General features: G+C 39.2%; 1 protein-coding gene across 1 annotated transcript; it reads left to right on the top strand.

Annotated features, from left to right (window-relative positions):
- The first annotated feature begins 2,590 nt into the window (after positions 1-2,590).
- On the top strand, positions 2,591-20,344 carry LOC149830134 (ABC transporter G family member 42-like). Its single transcript, XM_090016328.1, has 23 exons — positions 2,591-3,523; positions 4,232-4,441; positions 5,272-5,356; positions 6,690-6,849; positions 6,934-7,010; positions 7,583-7,636; positions 8,047-8,137; positions 8,321-8,622; positions 9,998-10,279; positions 11,272-11,588; positions 12,433-12,593; positions 12,762-12,871; positions 13,109-13,262; positions 13,655-13,780; positions 14,012-14,181; positions 14,291-14,623; positions 15,432-15,722; positions 16,306-16,389; positions 16,560-16,693; positions 17,377-17,604; positions 17,773-17,944; positions 18,392-18,646; positions 19,732-20,344. The coding sequence occupies exons 1-23, from the start codon at positions 3,144-3,146 to the stop codon at positions 19,999-20,001; spliced, it is 4,446 nt and encodes a 1,481-aa protein (XP_089872454.1). The 5' UTR covers positions 2,591-3,143; the 3' UTR covers positions 20,002-20,344.
- The last annotated feature ends 822 nt before the right edge of the window (positions 20,345-21,166 follow it).

Raw genomic sequence — 21,166 nt, 5'->3', positions numbered from 1 at the left:
CTCTGCGAAAGCTGCACAAAATCGAGCGAAAATGCCCAAAGCCCATCTACACACAGGTGGATCTAAGACTTTTGGGAGTCACCTAAAGAAAATGGTAACTCATTAATATATAATATTAATTTTATAAGTATTGTTGCAAACTTGTTAACTAAATCTTTTATCATTTGACTTCGCAGGAAGCAAAAAAAGGAGGCATTGTACCATATAAGGATGTGTTTGTTGAAACACATAAACGAAAGACCACGGGAGACTTTGTATCAGAGAAGGCGACAACGACAATGGTATGTATTTATTCTATTAATAATCATTGCAATATGCAAGTTATCATAATGTTATCATTAATTATTAATGCATATTTTAAACATTATTTTGTAGGAGGCATATGAGCAAAAAATGGTAGAGCGATATGGCGATGACGCTACTCAGCATCCATCATTTGATCCTGCAGCATAGGTGACTGCAGCAGGTGAACCCAAAAAGGGTCGTGTGTTCGGGTTTGGGAGTAATATGAACACTTCACCTGTTATTGCTTCTTCCAGTTACGGTTCACAGACTTCTTCCGTCGACATAAGCTCCAAGCAGCATCCTATTCTTTCCGGTGATGATGTACGCCAGATCGTTAAGGACACAATGCGTAACTACTTCCATGAAACCGTCGTCGATGTTCTCCGAGCTGAGTTCAACAGTTTTTGCTGAACAGGAGAACTTCGATTGCAGGTCCCTCTCAGGTATGAAAGTTTCATGCAATATATTGCATGTCGTTAGATTTCATGTACCTTTGATTGCCTTAACATATTCAGTTTTTTGACTGCCTTAGAACACATATGAGCATGCTATAATCACATATTCAGTTTTTTGACTGCCGTAGAACACATATGAGCATGCTAGAATCACATATACAACTTTTTGCCTGCCTTAGAACACATATCATTCATGATAGAATCACATATAAAGTTTTTTGCTTTGCCTGCCTTAGAGCACATATGAGCATGATAGAATCACATATAGAGTTTTTCTGACTGTCTTAGAACACATATGAGCATGCTATAATCACATATTTAGTTTTTTGACTGCCTTAGAACACATATGAGCATGATCGAATCACATATATAGCTTTTTGTCTGTCTTTGAGCACATATGAGCATGGTAGAATCACATATCGAGTTTTTCTGGTTGCCTTAGAACACATATGAGCATGATATAATCACATATAGAGTTTTTTTACTGCCTCAGAACACATATCATTCATGATAGAATCACATATAGAGTTTTTTGCCTGCCTTAGAGCACATATGAGCATGATAGAATCACATATAGAGTTTTTTTACTGCCTTAGAACACATATAGTGTATAATTTATTTCAATATATTTTTTTTTTCAATACTGACTGTTCTTTTCTTGTGTAGGTTGCTAGCGATAATTAGCGTAGCGGAGCTTGAAGGGACAGATCAAGGCAATGAACAAGAAGACGCACAAAATCTTGGCGATGATTAAATTAATGTGTTGAATTTTTTCTATTTTTTTTTGTTTCGAAAATGTAATTGTTGAATTGTAAATAATTAAACTTGTTAATTTTAAAGTAGAACGATTAATTGTTTTAGTTTCCTTTTATATGAAATTTTACGTGTGCTTTGTTTTTTATTTACAGAAAATATAAATTGTACAGGAAATATAAATTGTAGCGTTCTCGATATTTAATTTTCAAATAATTTTTTTTTCTTGTTTGCGACAGATTAGCGACGGATATATCCGTCACTATACATATAATTTAGCGACGACTGTAAATCCGTCGCCAAACCGAGATCGTCGTTTAGTACCGGCGGATTTGCGACGGAATTCATCGTTCGTTATTTCGTCGCAATTAGCGACGAAACTGGCGACAGATTTATTCTGTCGCCAGTTAGCGTCGAAAAATTTGTGACGTAAGCTATCCGTCGCTACTTCGTCCCTAATCCGGTTAATGATGGATTAGCGACGGAATGAGGTCGTCACTAATCCACTGCTTTGTTGTAGTGCAACCGCTTTAACATTATTAGGCCCCATCCATGGTCACAATATCAACAATATATATTTTGAAATGATTGCGATTGACCATATTGTCTTCAAAACTGATAATTTTTTTGGAAATATCATGATATTTTTAGATGTCAAATAATCTGAACATATTGCAAATTTAGCATGTTATTTGCACTATTTTTTAAATTTTCATGTTTTTTATGTCTTTATATATGTTGTTATATTTTAAAGGTTATATATGTTGATGGCTACCTGAAAACCCTTTTTTTCAATTTACTAGATATTTTCACCTGCCGAAAAATCCAGAAATAAAAAATCCGTGATGTTGGCCACACTGTGCTGCAGGGTTGCAAATGGGTCGGGGCTGTCTCCGATCTGACTCCCTAAAATATTTAGCTGCTCCGGATCCGAACCGTTTGCATCACTATTGTACTGGCCCATCCGACTTACATGAGGTGGCCGCGCATGGAGTCGATCTCCTTTCTTCCCTAATTGTAGGCTGATGGCTCCCGGATTTTGGCGATCCCTTGGTCTTCTCACCAGTTTTTTACGGCGATTGACTCAAAGAAGATGCGCCTATATATGTTCTCACGCAGCGTGAGCTTCGCCCACCCTCCTCTCTCGCATCGGGAGTCGCTTTCCAGAGAGAGAGAGAGAGAGAGAGAGAGAGAGAGAGAGATTCCACAGATGGTTCGATCTAGCTTCCTGCAGAAGATTCTTCTCTCTTGCTCCGATTCTTCTTCTTCTTGAACGACTGATCTTGAATCATAAGAATCCTCAGTTTGTTCTGAACAAGAATCAATCTTCAGTCTGGAAGAATCTCTCTTTCCTTTCTCATTTTCCATCTTCTTCTTCTTTCGTTGTATTCTTCTCCTTTCTTTGATCTAAAACGCCCAGAATTTGTTGCGCTTCTGTTTGAAATCCTCTCTTACGAATTCGAATTGTGAAGAACGTGTATAATCTCATTCTTCTTGCGCAACTCTCGATCTTTGGTTCCCTCTCAATCACAAAATCTGAACTTCCTCTCTCCTTTCGTATTGTTTCGGAGTGAATTTCATCGGAGAGAATAGGAGTTCAAAGAAAACTAAGCGAGGGTGAGAATCTGAGAGAGAGAGAGTAAAGAAAGGATGGAGCGTTTTGAGAGCGGGAGGAGTATCAGGGGGAGCCTGAGAGGGAGCGCGAGCAGGCGGGGGAATTGGGGCGTGGAGGACGTCTTCACGATGGGGTCGAGCCGGTCGAGGCGGAGCCGCAACGTCGACGACGACGAGGAGGCGCTGCGATGGGCGGCGCTCGAGAAGCTGCCGACGTACGACCGGCTGAGAACGGGCATCATCAAGTCGTTCGTGGAGGAGCAGACGGGAGGTGAAGGGAAGCAGGTGGTGCACAAGGAGGTGGATGTGAGAAAGCTGGGGGTGGCTGAGCGGCAAGAGTTCATGGAGAGAATGTTCAGGGTGGCCGAGGAGGACAACGACAGGTTCCTCAGGAAGCTCAGGAACAGGATCGACAAGTAAGCAGAGAAATCCCCACACATACTCTCTCTCTCTCGTTATATAAGTTTTTTTATCTCTTCGTTAATCCGCTCACAAGGGCTGCGAATTTCTGATTATGGATGACCGTGGTTGGAAACCACAGAGGGCGTCCTTGCTGCAACGTCGATGCTAAGTGTACCCAGAATAGGGAGAAAGAACCTCAGGGATTTTACCAACTAGAGGGAGGCTTTTTCCTTAGCCTACCAAAAAAAAAACACCTCTCTTGCTTGTTCTGTTGAATGGCAATCTCCCTCTCTCCCGCCCTCATATTTTGATTTGTAGAAATTAATTATGGGACCTCATTAGTTATTTTAGCTTGTGTTTCTGGAGCCAGTTTCTTAATAATGTTTGCAATTTATGCTCTGTATTAGTTCTCTTTTGTTTCGTTCTCATGTAAAGGAAAGGCATTACATGGGAATGAGCATGGATTTCTAAATAAAAAATTCTCTCAGTTCAGCTTTCTTGATGTGAAAACTTTTATAAGAAAGCATGAAAAGATTTACACATAAACAGTGGTAGGTGGTGAAAAAAAATTGTGGCACTTTTCCATGTGATGAGTTTTTTGGTTTTGCCCAAAGAGAGATTTTTGGGTTTGCTCAAAATTTACTCACTCTCAACGTTAAGAATGTTGATTTGTTCAATCTCATGGAAAACTTCTTCTTTTTTTGGGGTTTCGTTTTTTACAGAGTTGGGATTGAACTTCCCACGGTGGAGGTCCGATTTGAGCGCCTAACGATAGAAGCAGAGTGCCATGTGGGAAGCAGAGCCCTACCAACTCTGTGGAATACCACAAGAAACCTGGCAGAGTCTGCACTGGCAATGATCGGAATCAACCTGTCAAAGACAACTACTCTCACTATACTCGAGGCCGCCTCCGGAATCATACGACCATCAAGGTTCCACCCATTATTCCATTTATCCTCTTTGCTCTCCTAAGTTTCTTTAAGCTTTTCTTCCTATTTTTTTGCGATTTTTTCTTCCTTTTTTTTTTTTTAAGTCTAACCATACAATTGTATTTTACATGTTTGATTTTTGTAAGAATCGGCTCTTGTATTATCCGATTATGACTTGTGAGCATGTTTTTTAGGGTTTGAAAATCAAAGTTTCAAATTTTTTGTAAACATGGAAATTAAATGTATTTTTTTCTTTGAAAAAACACAATCCAGGTGCTGGTGTACCTAGCAAATAGACAATGCCAAACACGTTTGCATAGTTAGATTTCAAAAAAACGCAAAAAAGGATCAATGATTAGGCTGTTTGTACATTTCATGGTTGGTGTATTCTCCTCCACCCACCATGTTTACCATATATCCTATGTTACAAAATTTTTAAAGGCAAAACAAAAGTTTTTTTCTTCAAAATTGGCAGGGATAAAGTTATTCGTGAAATTGTTAAAGTTTGTCAAAGACTGTAGACATCAATGCAAAGAGATTACACCAACCGATGGTATGATGTTGGGATCAATTACTAGGCTCTGCTTGTTTGGTAGGAGCTGATAGTGCACGTCACCTTGTGTTGGGATGTTCCAAGTTCAAATCCCAATGGTATGATTTATAACTGGTGGGGGGGGGGGTCTGCCTAACCCTAGCTTGTTTATAAAAAAAAACAAATCAATGCAGAGAGATTGTTTCGTCCCAGCTCTCACGGTGTCTTCATATATATGTGGGTGGGCTGGTTTTAACTGTTGAGCGCGGTTGGCCAACCAAAATTTTGAAAATCTCGACAGGATGACGCTGCTCTTGGGCCCACCATCATCCGGGAAGACGACCCTCTTGTTGGCTCTCGCGGGCAAGCTTGACCCTAGCTTGAAGGTAAATCTCTTGGCATTCTTAGAGACTTTTTATTAATTTGCTTATTTATTTCTTTATTAATTTGCATTGCCATCAAACAGGTACCTCAAACTAATCAAAATCCGATTCATATATGCAACTTAGACTACATAAAAGTTGAGATATGCATATATATATATATATATATATATATATATATATATATATATATATATATATATATATATATATATATATATATATATTAATTAGGTTAGGTATGGATCAGACATATTTGGAAATGGATCAAATAGGGGCCAGATCTAGGAGTATCCGGCTAAATCTGAAAATTCCCCAACCTATAAAAGTATGTTTGCGAGCCCATATGACCAATTTTGTTGCCAGGATTTTATGGGCAAACTAAGGAAAACCTCATGATACATTTAAAAAAAAAAAATTAAGAAACCTTAGGAAATTATGGATTATATATAAAATCATATAATAAAATAAGTTAAAAAAGTGCTAATATTGCAACATTCTGAAAATGGTGATATTTTGCAAATATTAAGATTTTATTGAGATTTGTTTCATATTTTCAGAATATTGCTGATATTTGTAACTGTTGTGAACCAAACCAATCATTGAGGCCCATATATATGCAATGAATCAATCTTTAATCTCCTCTATCTTTTAACCGTAAAGGCTCAACTCATTTGGTAAGGGCAACTAGTGAATGTCAAGGGTTGACTTGTAAATGCCACAAGTTGATGGGACGTCACAAGTTCGAAACTTATGGGTGACATCCTTTGCCGCAAGGTCAAAGCTGGGTATGCTCTCTGATTGTAAGAAAATACTTCAAGGGTTTTATCAACTGATCAAGAAGAGCCATTGTGTGGTCAGCGAAGAGGGGGTTTATCTTTAAAAAAATCTGGAGTCATTGTGTGGTCAGTGAAGAGGGGGTTTATTTTCCTTGAATTATCGAAAAAAAACAAAACAAAACAAAACTGAGTATACTCCAAGTGAAAAGAGGACCACACGCCCACCAATAATTGGCTGGTGGTATCCCATGTAGTAAGCGGGGTCCTGTGTCAAGCTGAAGGCCCAGGATCGAACCCCACTCCCACATGGGCTTGCTTTTATATGGTTGGGGCACATAAGGCTGGCTGGTTGTGTCCCAAACCCGGAGTTTTACCTTGCAGAGAGGTGCACCCCTTAGTGACCCAATTTTCTTTGAGAGGGTTCCTTTATCATAAAAAATAATAATAAATAATTGGCCAGTAATTGGGGGTTATCCATTGGCCTAGCAAAAATAAAATAAAATTTTATTTAACTTCTTATTTTATTTTATTTATTTTGGCCAATGCAAATTGTGTAGGTGAGAGGAGAAGTGACATACAACGGCCACCAACTGAAAGAATTCGTGCCCCAAAAGACCTCTGCCTACATCAGTCAGCATGACGTTCACATTGGCGAGATGACCGTTAAGGAGACCCTTGATTTCTCGGCCAGGTGCCAAGGAGTGGGCTCCAGATACGGTAACACAAACTTGGTGTTTCTTGCTACACTTCCTTTTTTCCAATTCACTGTTTAGAAGAAGTGACTGATTTTGGTGATGCCAGAGCTCCTTTCCGAGTTGGCGAGGAGAGAAAAGGAAGGAGGAATATTTCCAGAAGCAGAAGTGGATCTCTTCATGAAGGTAGCATCCCTCCCCATCCAATCATCATTGACTTGGTCTTGGTGTTGGTAACCCTTAGATAGACCCAATCCAGGATCCAGATCCAATTCCATATATGTAGAGCTTGGAAAAAAAAAAGGGGAATATCCAATAAGTTAAGATTTGACTCGTACCCAATTGGGACCTTATCCTGTCCTGGTCCAATTTATCAACCTAGATCATGTCCGGTGGAAAACTGGTCCATGTTACGACCAAAGCACGTGGGCCGGTTGAGCCAAAATAAGTGAGCAGCTGGAATCTGTCCCGTGGGAGGTGGGACCCAGTTGGTCCATTAGCTAGCTATATGGTCACTGGTCCAGTTCACTAGGGCTAATTATTTATTAAGCATGTGAAGCTCGGCTGGGCTCAAGCCGGTTAGGCCTAAGCAAGCAATCCAAGGATCCTCCTAACCTATTGTGAAGTCAAGCCCAACCATGCTAAAAGAAGAGCTAGCTGAGGGCCATGGGATCAACAACCCCGAGACCATACCCTCCCTTCTCGCATCACTATCTCAATTTCTGAAGGTATTATTTTTGTTACTTTTTTCCTATTAGGCCACAGCCATGGAAGGAGTGGAGAGCACTTTACAGACAGATTATACCCTCAAAGTAAGTTACAGGCCTCTCTCTCTCTCTCTCTCTGAGAATGCAATATCACTAAATTTTGGTGATAGCCTATATGGAGCACACACTTGTCCCTATCGTCGGGCCCCACTTGATAAGAAGGGAAAGTTCAAAAGATGTACTATGATTCATTCAAAAACAAAAGGCGTACTATTGTAAATCCTTTAAAAACTAAAAAGATTCTTGGAAGATCATTATAATTAATCATCATCCAAGCTGCACTAATCATCTCCTGGTAGCAAGTGGACTTTTTTCTAAATTCACTTTCGTTTCTTGGGAAAGTTTAATTTGGCATGAAAAAATCCATATTGCCATATAATTTTCAACTCTCTATGGTCTGTTAAAGATATGAATTAAGAATCTTTATGGATGCTGACAGTTGCATTGTGAAACAGATTCTTGGTCTGGACATTTGCAGAGACACAATTGTTGGAGATGCCATGCAAAGAGGAATTTCCGGTGGGCAGAAAAAGAGAGTGACAACTGGTAATTATAATTTTTTTTCGACTTATTACTCTGAAGAAACCTCTTTTTAGCAACTTGGTCTCTCTCAAATGAACAGACTAAGATGATAGAGGTTGCAGACTTGTAGTAAGCTTGTTAGCTTCCAAGGGAGCTTTGAAAAACTATAGTTCGATCCAAATTTTGCTGTGCTTGCCATTTATGCAGGTGAAATGATCGTTGGGCCGACGAAGACGCTGTTCATGGACGAGATATCGACGGGCTTGGACAGTTCCACCACATTCCAGATTGTGAAATGCTTGCAGCAAATTGTTCATCTGACAGATGCCACCATTTTCATGTCTCTGCTTCAGCCCGCACCCGAAACCTTCGAACTCTTCGACGATGTAATTCTGCTATCGGAGGGGCAGATTGTGTATCAAGGGCCCCGAGCTCACGTCGTCGAATTCTTTGAGAGCTGTGGATTCAAATGCCCAGAGAGAAAAGGAGCAGCAGACTTCCTTCAAGAGGTAATGACCGTGCCTAGCTCCTTCTTGTAACATCAAAAGAGTATGATGTGGTAGGAAAAAGAGCTAGGTTGCCAATAAGTTGGATCCTGAATCTACCCTGATCCGAAACTATTAGACCTGAAACTATATTGTTATTGGTCTAATTTTCCTGTTGAATCTGGTTGGTGGGATTCTGAAGCCTTCTGTGGCTTAGACCTGATTTGGACATTTCTGAGTTGGATCTGGATTCAGCAAGAGTTGTGATCCACTTTAATATCTATATCCACTGTACCAGATTAGGTCGGAACCAGATAAAAAGTAGTTTCATGCCATGAGGATAAGTAATTAATGGTTTAAGGCCTTTTCTTTATTTGCCTTAATGGCTTAACCTCCCTAGTTCCTACAGCAAAGAGGTTAGTAGCTAAAAGGTCAGACTAAGGAAATAAATTGGGATTAGAATTTTTCTTTTTCGATAGATCCACCATTAAAAGTAAATCCTTTTTATGGTGGGTGAGATCTTGACGACTTATGGGTGGGTGCAAGGCCACTACTTGCAGTAGGTTAGTCTATTGGAAATGAGATTAATTCATCAACAACTTAAAAAATGAGTTTTTTTTCATGCCTTCGTTTCAGAGGAAAGAAAAAGTAGAAATCATAGTAGGTGTTTGGTAAATAGTGTTTTCAAAGCATTATTGATATTGATAGCTTGCACATGAGAAAGCATCCTCAGGTCTATGAAAATAAACTGATTTCAATGTTCTTAACATAAGATGATTGTTTTTTAGAAAGTTCATAGTGATTGTTCTTGAGTTGGCGAACATAGCTAGAGTCACTCTCTTCTTTCTTGAATTCAATTTATAATTCAAAACTAATGAATTAACGTATACCAAGTTGACGATACATCATGAGTTTGTAACTTAGCGTGTAGATGTACATCCAGTCCATGTGTCATAGTGCATCAGGTTAATTGTGTCTGATCCATGTTTGACTTATTTTGTGTAGTGAATTGGCCATGTTTGATATATTCCTTTGGGCTCGGCGCCCAAAACAGGGAATGGTGCACAAAGTGCCATCTACGTCACATGGAAAAACATTGTCTCCAACTTCTTTTTAACTAAATCTGGTACTACCATATGAACTCAGATCCACATCCAATCCAGATCATATCTAGATTTGAATTTGGATCAGCTACTTAAAAGTCCAATTTCTGATTCAAACCAGCTACGTTCCGGCCCATATCCTACCCTTTTGCACCCCTAGTTGGGGCATGGACCAGTGAGCCTACACAGACTGCACCTGCAGGCTCTTCTCGGCTAGGCTGAATTGAGCCGCCTGAGTCTTTTCACACTATGATCTATATAGACTAAACAAGTTTTGTACCATTTTACAAAACCAGGTTACATCCAAGAAGGATCAGGAGCAATACTGGGCAGACAAGACCAAGCCTTATCACTATGTCTCTGTTCGGGAATTTGCTGAACGGTTCAAAAGGTTCCATGTTGGCCTTCGCCTTTACAACGAGCTGTCTACACCGTTCGATCGGAGCAAGAGCCACAAGGCTGCTCTGATCTTCACCAAGGACGCTGTGCCCAGATGGGAACTCCTCAAAGCTTCCTTTGCCAAGGAGTGGCTGCTCATCAAGAGGAACGCCTTCGTTTACGTCTTCAAGACCGTCCAGGTATACATACCTTTTGGCTTGGCAAGTCACTGCTACCGTGTATTTTTTAGCAAAATTGATGAGAACAGATACAGTACTTGGGCACAAAGTATTTGGCTCCAGTGGCATAGGTCCACGTGTCCTGGAGTTAGGGCATACCGTGCCCAGACGGTGATTAGCCAGAGGAGAGGAGAGGACAGGACAGGACAGGACAGGCACCCTTTGGCTGACCACTGTTATAGGGTTGGTGGGCCCCAGGACCCAAGTCACCATCTAGCCTGAGTACTTTGCTAACTACTCCTAATAAGTCATATTTTGATAAAAAAAAGTTTGTTAAGAAAGAGTAGAATGGATTAGTATGACAAAGTAGGCTTGACGTTTATATTGCAGTGGAAGTAACTCTTGGTTCTCCACTGCTATTTGCTATTGTTAGCCATATGTGAAACTGTGAAAATTTATTAGAAAATGAATACATGATTTGAAAAATTTTATGCACAAAAGACGGATGAACAAAAAAAATGGCAAAAAAATGTGTTGCAAAAAAAGCCTGTAAATGGTATTAAGGTTTTAATCCAGTTTTAATTTTAACAAGGTAAAGAAAAAGGGAATGAATATGATGCTTTTCATTAAAAACAAAGTTTAATTCTGTATAAGATATCTGATTCGAAACCGTGACCCTATAAAAATTGGATTCATATTTCATTTTTTCTAAAAACTAGTCTTTCTTAATAAATTTTTTCGTGTTCTATAAACACTCGTCTCAAAGCAATGTATCTTTTGTTTGCAGATGTTTTGAACAGGAACCAGTTTCAATTCTCTTTTTGGTTTTCAAAGTTTTATTGAGAAGCGTTTTAAATGGAGATTAGCTAGCTATGCTGTTTGCTTCATATTAAGCAGGAATTTGGGTACTTGTCAAATACCAGGCTTACCATTTCATTGAAAATCTGACTGCATTATAACAGTTTGATTGATATACAAATATTAAGAGTGTTTGGTTACCATATGATTAACAGATCATCATAGTGGCAGCGATTGGATCGACTGTGTTTATAAGGACCAAGATGCACACCAGGAATCAAAATGATGGTGGACTTTACTTTGGGGCCCTGGTCTTTTGTGTGGTGATCAACATGTTCAATGGGTTCTCTGAGCTGTCCATGACCATCGGTAGGCTCCCAGTCTTCTTCAAGCAGAGGGACCTCCTCTTCTACCCTGCATGGGTCTTCACCCTGCCCAACATGCTGCTAAAGCTCCCCATCTCAGTCTTTGAGTCCACAGTTTGGATGCTCATGACTTACTACCCCATGGGGTTTGCTCCTGAGCCAAGCAGGTAAGTCCTTGATGTGTTCATGGGTTTTTGAGAAACTACAAGCAAAACAATACTAAAACACAGCAATAAAGAGGATAGCAAACAAAAGAAGAACACAGAATATACGTGATTCAGTCTATAACTTACGTCCATGTGCAAAGGAGTAGCGAAGATTCACTATGATCAAAAGAGGTTGTTACAGAGACTTCACAGCTCTTTCTTAAAACCTTTAAGAAAACCCAATACACCCAACACTCTCAGAACCCTCTCCAAGAAGGAAACCATTTCCCAAATACACAAGAAAACTCTTACTAATTGAAACAAATTACAAAATTAAAGAAAATATCTTACTTTTTCGGTCTCAAGCTTAACGGGTCATGGAGCCAAACGGGTCCAGAATTCAAGGCACATGTAACACGGTCCAACTGTTCAAAGGGCTTTGGCCTGTAATTAGGTTGAGATGGTTCAGGTTTGACTAAGTCAAGAACTTCACTTCCTATCAAGTTCCCAATGAGAGAGAGAGAGAGAGAGAGATGGTCACACATATTGCCAATATGTTTGAAAATATTATGATTTTATCACGCGATATTTTCAAGGGACAACATATCAACCGAAACACAATAGTTTCAAAATATCATATATTTTGAAAATATCATATATTTTGAAAATATCATGTTTTTAACCTGATATTAATGCCATAAGAACAATTTGCCCAAGCATTTTATATTATTTATATTTATATTTACCCGAAATAGCGAAATTATTCCCAAAAGATCTTGTTTTTCAAAATATCATGAGATTTTTCCGATCTGTGAATTTTCTGTCAGAAGGTACATATGCTTCAAGCGTCTTCTATTTGTTGCAGGTTCTTCAAGCAATTCCTGCTCATATTGTTGGTGCAGCAGATGGCTTCTTCACTATTCCGTATGATAGCAGGGACATGCAGGACCATGATCATTGCTATGACGGGGGGAGCGCTTGCGCTCCTTATTATCTTCTTGCTCGGAGGTTTTATTGTTCCTAGAGGTTTTCATCTTCATCTCTCCCCATCTCTAAAAATTATGACACTTCTGAGAATTGCGAAGTTGATCCATAATCAAGGCTTGGTGCATAAAATACTAGAGTTAAAGAGGCACCAAGCTTGCCAATTTTATGCATAATTCCAACTGAATACATTTTTTGGTGGGAATGCAGGAGATATTCCAAAGTGGTGGATCTGGGGTTACTGGTCTTCACCTCTTACTTACGCAGTCAACGCCATAAACGTTAATGAATTCTTTGCTCCTAGATGGACGACAAAGACGGTATTTATGCTTATGTTCCTTTTGTACATTGTAATAATTTATGAGAGGATTATGTCTTTAGAACAAGCTTCTCAACTAGGTGTGTATGAGAGAGAGAGAGAGAGAGAGAGAGAGAGAGAGAGAGAGAGAGAGAGAGAGAGAGAGAGATTTAAATTTGGTGGTGAACGCTTGTCAGTCTTTGAGCATTGTATTTTTTATTTTAGTACGTCGACCTCAAGTTTTAAGCTAAATTTGCAGGCGGCGGATGGCATAAGTAACCTGGGAATTGCAGTTCTCAAGAACGTTGACGTGTTTACAGTTAAGTACTGGTACTGGATCGGAATAGCTGCACTACTTGGCTTCACAATTCTGTTCAATATCCTCTTCACTGTTGCCCTCATGTACCTCAATCGTACGTTCTCTCTCTCTCTCTCTCTCTCTCTCTCTCTCTCTCTCTCTCTCTCTCTCTCATTGAGCTATTTCAAAGCTTGTGCCTGGTGTATAACCCTCCACAGAGCTAGGCTTTGTTTATAGGTAATAACCCAAATTTAGGCAGGCCTAGCTACAACACCATGTTCATTTTCTTTAGACAGGCATGATACTTCAATGCTAGAACCCTCCACAAAGCCGCAACTGCAGAATCCATCTGTGTGAGATGGATGGTACTGCATATAGTGCACAGACCAATCACATTTTGTATGGCCGTGATTCTCGTGGATGATCTATATTAGTATAATTCATGTTCTTTCCTTTATATTTGTTTATTTTCCTTCTGTATGTTAATATGGGACACGCTTTTAACAGCTCTAGGGAAGCCCCAAGCCGTGATTTCTGAAGATGCAATTGCGGAGAGAGAAGGTTTAAATGCATCAGATACTAAAAAGGACTCATTTCGACGGAATTTGTCCAAGCACGATGGAAACAATACAAGTAAGCATATGGGTCTTCCTAGTAAAATTCTAGAAATTGCTTCAGCATTGATTGATTTTCTGCGTTAGTACAAAGGCAAGAATGATGGATAGTGCTGCATAAACAGCTAGACTCATTTTAGCCAAACAAGATCGATATGGTGACCGTTTTGTTCCCGACTTTGTCGATGAAACAATTCTACATATGTATGGTTTCTCTACCAAGGTTCTAGTCTCACAGTATGAATTTCAGGAGAGATGACAATGAGACGAATGAGCAGTGGAAGCAATGGTCTGAACAGAAATGCAGACTCTGTTCTAGAAGCGGCAACAGGGGTAGCCGCAAAGAGAGGAATGGTTCTCCCTTTTACCTCTCTAGCCATGTCCTTTGACAACGTCAACTACTATGTCGACATGCCTCCGGTTAGTCCTCAATATAAAATCACCTTTTATAATGAGAGAGAGAGAGAGAGATGTAACACAACAACATTGGTGATGGTAATGGCAATATGGGGATTCGGCTTTCTTGCAGGAAATGCAAGATCAGGGTGTAACAGAGGACAGACTACAGTTGTTGAGGGGAGTAACTGGAGCATTTAGGCCAGGAGTTCTCACTGCACTGATGGGAGTCAGTGGAGCAGGGAAGACCACACTGATGGACGTTCTTGCTGGCAGGAAAACCGGAGGGTATATCGAAGGAGACATCAGAATCTCGGGATACCCCAAGGTCCAAGAAACGTTTGCTAGAATTTCAGGCTATTGTGAGCAGACAGACATTCATTCCCCTCAGGTCACAGTTAGGGAGTCCTTGATCTACTCTGCCTTCCTCCGTCTGTCTCCTGAAGTCAGCCATGACGAGAAAATGGTAGCTTCTTTCTCTCTGAATTCTGAAGTCCCTTGTTTCTCTTTATAGCTGTTTGTGTCCATTGTTTCTGGGGAGTTGGTGGGAAAGTATAATTGAGGAGTTGATGGGGAAAAGCAGGGCAACTGTTCCCTTCCTCCCTGTTTGTGGTAAATTTTAGCATAAAGTGCATCTTACTGGATTCTCCAAGTTTTCTGTTGGTGGTAATTTATACTTTATGCTAAAATTTACTGGTAACATGAGTAAAGATGGAATTTCTCACTAGGGGAATTGAGAAGGGGAAAATTAGTAGGTGAGAAATGGGTCCTAGTTTCTCAGATGTCCACTCTATCCATATAAGCTATATTTTGGTCATATTAGCATATAATTCTAGCAATCTAGAAATCCAGATTTTTTTAAGGTTCAGATCTCAAAGACCTAGGAGAGGAACTAGGAAAGCAAACAGATTCACAGCATGGCAGAATAGTTTGAATCCAACTAGTCCTTTGCAATGAGTCCTTTCTGTCTCCTTCCTGGTCCTTTGAAATCTTCACCTCTGGGTAGTTAGGGATGCATCCACAACAAATCTCAGTCATGCCTCAACCAAGACATTCTAGTTTATACATTACGAATTTTGGCATGTAATAATGGGAGAAAATTTCAATTTGATAAAATGTCCATGTTGTCTGCATTGTATAATGATTAATACAATGGCCTTTTAAGTATCATTTCACAGTAATAGTATTTCATTGTAATATAACCCTTGCTAGTTCATAAATAATACTTTCTTGCTCCGTTAATGAACAAAGTTTAAAACTGAAATCTTCTCCAGGCTTTTGTGGATGAAGTGATGGAACTGGTTGAGTTGGACAATCTAAAGGATGCCTTGGTAGGACTTCCAGGCATTACCGGGCTATCAACGGAGCAGAGGAAGCGGCTAACGATAGCTGTTGAGCTGGTTGCTAATCCATCTATTATTTTCATGGATGAGCCTACATCAGGCCTGGATGCCAGAGCTGCAGCCATTGTCATGAGAGCTGTAAGAAACACAGTTGACACAGGAAGAACAGTCGTCTGCACAATCCATCAGCCTAGTATTGACATCTTCGAAGCTTTTGATGAGGTATGGATATGAGAATAGCGACAAAAGTTTAAAATAGCAATTTACTCGCCATGAGAATTCTTGGAGATTATCAAAATGCTCATTTCTAGTGTGTCTTTTTGGAAAAAATCTCAGACAAAATAATGAAATTACAATCTAAAATATAATAAAAAGAAATAGAATTCAAACAAACATTTTTCATGTAACTTCACCAATAAATGCATGATAAAATCGTGACATTTTTATTAAAATGGAAAAATCATGGTATATTTACAATATCATTGGTTTCATCAGCATTTGTAAATTTTAGGAAAATATTGTGTTTTTCTCATGATACAACATAATTTTAATTCTCCTTAATATAGTGATCTACTGCCTTAATTATCACTAATCATTGGTGTTTTCATAAATTCATAAAACTATTAAAGCTTTTTGTGTATTTCTATGCTGCAGATTACAAATATGTTTATTTATTGTTTATAAAGTTACAAAACTATTTATATTGCAGATAATTCATGAATGGAACTATGAAAACATCTTTTAAATTTGTTTGGAGTATTAATTCTTTTGGGTTCTAAGCTTGAAGGCTTTTCTCTTTCTTCAGTTGCTGCTTATGAAGAGGGGAGGGCAAGTAATATACTTTGGACCACTAGGGAATAACTCCCAAAAGATCATCGAGTACTTTGAGGTATGCATTATTTTGAGTTATGCTGGGTGTTCAAGTTGGTTGTTGTGGATTTTCCCTTTTACAACTACTAAACCACTGGAGTTCATGAACTTGGTTACATGAAAGCAGTAGAATTGTTGAGAATTCATGAACTTAGTTTGACTATCATTACAAACATCAATTTTTTGCAGGCAGTTCCAGGTGTCCAAAAAATAAAAGAGAAATATAACCCAGCAACATGGATGCTAGAAGCCAGCTCAGTCGCAGCAGAAGTCCGTCTAGGAATTGATTTTGCTGAGTATTATCAATCATCATCCCTGCATCAGTGAGTGCCACAAAGCTTTTCTTAGGCATATATAAGAAATAGAGAGAAAGAGGGAGGAGAGGGGCGGGGTTGGTTTAAGAAGAAAAGGATAAAAGGAAAAATTCTACGGTCTATAAGTGCTTTAGCAAAATCATGGTATTAGTGTAGTTGTATCTTGCCTACATTTTCACTGATTAATAATGATGGTCCACTCTAGTTTCAGGTTTGTGAATGATTCACTACAGCATGACTGAATGCTATAAAACTTCTTCTCGAACACAAGAAGGTTTTTATGCAGGATTTAGAATTGGTAACTATAAGATTTTAAAACTGTTATTTACCAGAGAATATTCATTGCTACTATTGTACTACTGTTGCTACGGTAACATGGTTACCTATTTGAAATAAGGGAATTATACATATCTCAGTGCTGCTTCCATACTTGATCTTAGCTACCGTATTTGGTAACTCTAAGCCGCTATTACACAACTACAGTTGTTTCCTTTAGTTCCCATTGCTGTCAATGCTGACTGGTCTGTCTTTCTTGAGGGACGCAAAGAAATTCTTCAAATAGTTGTACTCTAAGATCTCTTTTAGCCTTTTCCTGTTGAAAATATGAGGCAAAATTATCTATATTTTTTTAGTTTATCACTGCTAAAGTCGGGAGTTGACGTCTTGTTCCTTTTCACTTTCCCTGTCTGCAGGCGAAACAAAGAGGTCGTAAAAGAACTTAGCATCCCTCCTGTGGGATCGAAGGATCTGTATTTCCCTACACAGTATTCACAGTCTAGTTTTGAGCAATTTAAATCTTGCTTCTGGAAGCAATGGTTGACTTATGGGAGAAGCCCCAACTACAACCTTGTCAGATTCTTCTTCACTCTTGCTGCAGCTCTGCTGATAGGCACCATCTTTTGGAGAGTAGGGACGAAAAGGTACGGCATCAATTTATTGAAAAGCAGTACTTGTGCACCACAAAGTGATAAATTTGCTTCTTCGTTACAAAGATATTAGTCATGCTTGAGGCATCGGCTGTTTGACCTTGCAAGTGGTTTGGTCATATTTGATATAGCTGGTGTCACTAAGACATTTGCTGGTTGCAGAGAGACCTCAACCGATCTAACCATCATCATTGGAGCGATGTATGCTGCCATCCTTTTTGTTGGCATCAACAACTGCTCCTCTGTGCAGCCAATTGTGGACGTGGAGAGGACTGTCTTCTATAGAGAAAGAGCTGCTGGAATGTACTCTGCTTTGCCATACGCCTTGGCTCAGGTATGAATTAACTATGGATACTGAATCATGGGCCACAAAATGAGTCCTGATGCACTTGAGTCTATGTTGGCTTGTCTCAATCATGACTTACCAACTCAACTAAATGTTAGTCTTGTCCCAAAACTCCCAAGAAAAAGCCTAGATTGTGTAAGGTTCCACCTCTTCAGTGCACATTTGTCTAGTTGTACCCAAATTGCTACTTTTCATCGAAACAATTGAAACTTGGGCCCCTATCCAAGTGCACCCTTGGTAAAATTCTTTTAAGAAAATAGCTTTAACCAGATTAGCCAAGACACTGGTCACTTGAACTCAATTCCTACATCACGTATGGGCCCCTATCCAGTAAGTGTCGATGAAAATCAGGTGGTCATGACCTGCTAGTTCTGACCAGCTAAAAGCCAACTAAAACAAAATTGAACTTGATCATGTGTTTCATTCATGCTACAGGTTATTGCAGAGATACCTTATGTGTTGGTCCAGACAACATACTATACAGTGATTGTATACTCGATGGTGAGCTTCGAATGGGCAGCTGCAAAGTTCTTCTGGTTCTTCTTCATCACCTTCTTCTCCTTCCTTTACTTCACCTACTATGGGATGATGACCGTATCGATAACCCCCAACAATGAAGTTGCTGCAATCTTTGCTGCTGCTTTTTATGCCCTCTTCAATCTTTTCTCTGGCTTCTTCATCCCAAAACCGGTAAGGTTTAGTTATGCATTATAACATTAATTATATCTTACTCCAACCAGATTAGATATAAAAAACAGTGCTCAAGTCAAGGCTACTTCCTTGTTGGAGTCATCTTCAAGTTGACTCGCCAGGATGATGATAAAAAACTCGAGATTCAGAGAGTGAGACATGGACTTGGTGGAATCCAAAGCTACAAACTGAATTGTTCTGTTGTTTATTCAAAGAACTTTTCCTAGTCATGCAATGATGCATAAAGTGCCTTCTTCAGTCTAGTTGAGAAACCTCTTAATTTGTTAGGTCGGGAATCATGGTAACAATAATGAGTCATGTGGGGAATACTCTGCCAATTCATTAGTGAGTGCATAAGACAGTCAAGACCTAGTTAAGAGTCTTGATTAAGTTATCTTGATCTGATCTTAGGTGCTCACTTAGCATGCTACACATGCAATGAGTCAACTAAGAACAACTACAAAGAAAACAAATGTTGGTTTTAGTGACATGCTCTAAGAGGGATTGCCTGAGACTAGCTGGATGCACAATGATTTTTGGTAACTCATGTCAGTTCAGTCGGGCAATTGTTTGCATAAAGCAGCTATGCATTCTCTAGCTCAGGGTGACACTGAGTCCAGAGATGACATATGCTTCTGGATTCATGAAATATGTAAGGACAATAAGGAACGCACAGCCATTAATTTGATACACTAGGCAGTGTAGTTCTTGCTGCAACAAGATGAATGTTTGGGCCCCATGTAAAACTTCTACAAGTTCATGAACTCTGGTATTATACAAATATTGAAGTTTCTTAAGCATGGCCACATAAAATATCACACGTTGAAAGTCATGAACTTCATCATGCAACCAAGTTCATGAAATGTGGGTGTTTTTGGAGCATTCATGAGCTTCGTCATGTGAAATATCAGAAATATTGGAGTCCATGAACCTCATCACTTGAATCGGTAGAAATGTTCAAGGTCATTTTATCTGTTTTCTGGATACTATTAGATTCATGGTTAGAATACCACCATTTCTCCTGAAAGTAATGGCATTAAATGATTCTTCATATAACAAGTAGTCCTTTTCTGTGCATAATTCAGAGGATTCCAAAGTGGTGGATCTGGTATTACTGGATATGTCCAGTGGCTTGGACAGTGTACGGGTTGATCGTGTCACAATATGGCGATCTTGAAGATGAGATCACCGTACCTGGAGGAGGCCGTCAACAGATCAAGTTCTATGTAGAAGATCACTTTGGATACAGCAGTGATTTCATGGGACCAGTAGCTGGAGCCTTGGTAGGATTTGCTGTCTTCTTTGCTTTCATGTTTGGCTACTGCATTAAGACATTGAATTTCCAACAAAGGTGACCGATCATCACTAGAAATGCAGATAGTGGACTTGAGCTGTAATGGCTGATCGAATAGTTTAGCATTTTACGGCACCTTTGTGTAGTAGGAAATTTGTAAATGTATATACGTCTGTATACAAACATAGACAACCCAGGGCCACTGCTTTGTATCTCAAAATATAATTTTGATTCATTGTGCTTTAAAGTCCTTTACATAGTAACATGTGAGATGTTGTAATGGCAGATAAGCCCAACGATATTTAGGATTAGAGAATTGGCAAGAATGGTTAAAAGGAGAAGCAAGAATAATTGTAAATGCCAAAGCAAACGTTGATTTCATTAGAAATATTGTTCCATTGCAATTGTCGTCAGTGCTGTTGCTTTTTACATGGTTGCTATTGCTTCTGCAGTTTCTGTTTTCTCCTCTTTCCTTATTTTGTGCTGCTCAATTAACATCTGATGAAACACAGATTAGTAGAAAATGTACAAATGCCTCCACTTGTAGGATAGTGAAGGGAAACTAAGTGAAACCTGTCTGAAAAATGGCAGTTCTTTGAGAGAAAGCTTCCAATGCACTGTTTGTCCTAAATTTTGTTCATACAATTTATTGCAGAATGAAAACAACGATATATTGACCTAGACATTTTTCTAAAAAAAAGGTTTGGTGGCTGTTTGCTGCTACTTTAAAGTTTTTTTTTTTTATTATTTCGAAAGGTAAGCTGGGGTTGGGCAGACCCCTACCAGTATATTAACGAGTAAGGAGTATCAACTGTACAATAAAAAAATAGGTTGCCAGTCTGGGGTTTGGTCTTTCCAAGACTTCCTCATCTGATTTAGCCAGCTGCTACTTTAAAGTTATTAAAAGCTTTTCCCACTACTTGCTTCATCCTTTTTACTAACTCAAAAAATACCCCTGATTTTGCATAAGCAGCAATATATGACATGATGGAAGCTTGACTACTGGGTTTTATTTTGGTTGCAAGTCTTTTGGATGGGGAATTTGTGGTCTTGACGCATTCCACTGTTTGAAAGTCCGCACAACTGAAATTAGTAGGAGTTTCTCTTGGTAATTCTGACTACCTAACGTTATGAGGGCTCCACTTATCTGGTATGAGTCATGGATGTTACTGAGTTGACAGGATGTCACAAGTTCCAAACCGATTGGGTGCATTCCCATTCCCTGG

The sequence above is a fragment of the Nuphar pumila genome, chromosome 8, assembly GCF_984573655.1.
Source record: "Nuphar pumila chromosome 8, dmNupPumi1.hap1.1, whole genome shotgun sequence".
NCBI classification, from domain to species: Eukaryota; Viridiplantae; Streptophyta; class Magnoliopsida; order Nymphaeales; family Nymphaeaceae; genus Nuphar; species Nuphar pumila.
The sequence above is the reverse complement of the archived record's forward strand: the minus strand, read 5'-3'. Positions and strand labels throughout refer to the sequence as shown.

What these genes read in the sequence shown, in the direction of transcription:
- LOC149830134 (XM_090016328.1), top strand. Translation starts at nt 3,144, where the DNA reads ATGGAGCGTTTTGAGAGCGGGAGGAGTATCAGGGGGAGCCTGAGAGGG. An exon ending in GAAAAAGAGAGTGACAACTG is followed by an intron (nt 8,138 to 8,320) that starts GTAATTATAATT and finishes CCATTTATGCAG; the next exon opens with GTGAAATGATCGTTGGGCCG. An exon ending in TCAGCCATGACGAGAAAATG is followed by an intron (nt 14,624 to 15,431) that starts GTAGCTTCTTTC and finishes AATCTTCTCCAG; the next exon opens with GCTTTTGTGGATGAAGTGAT.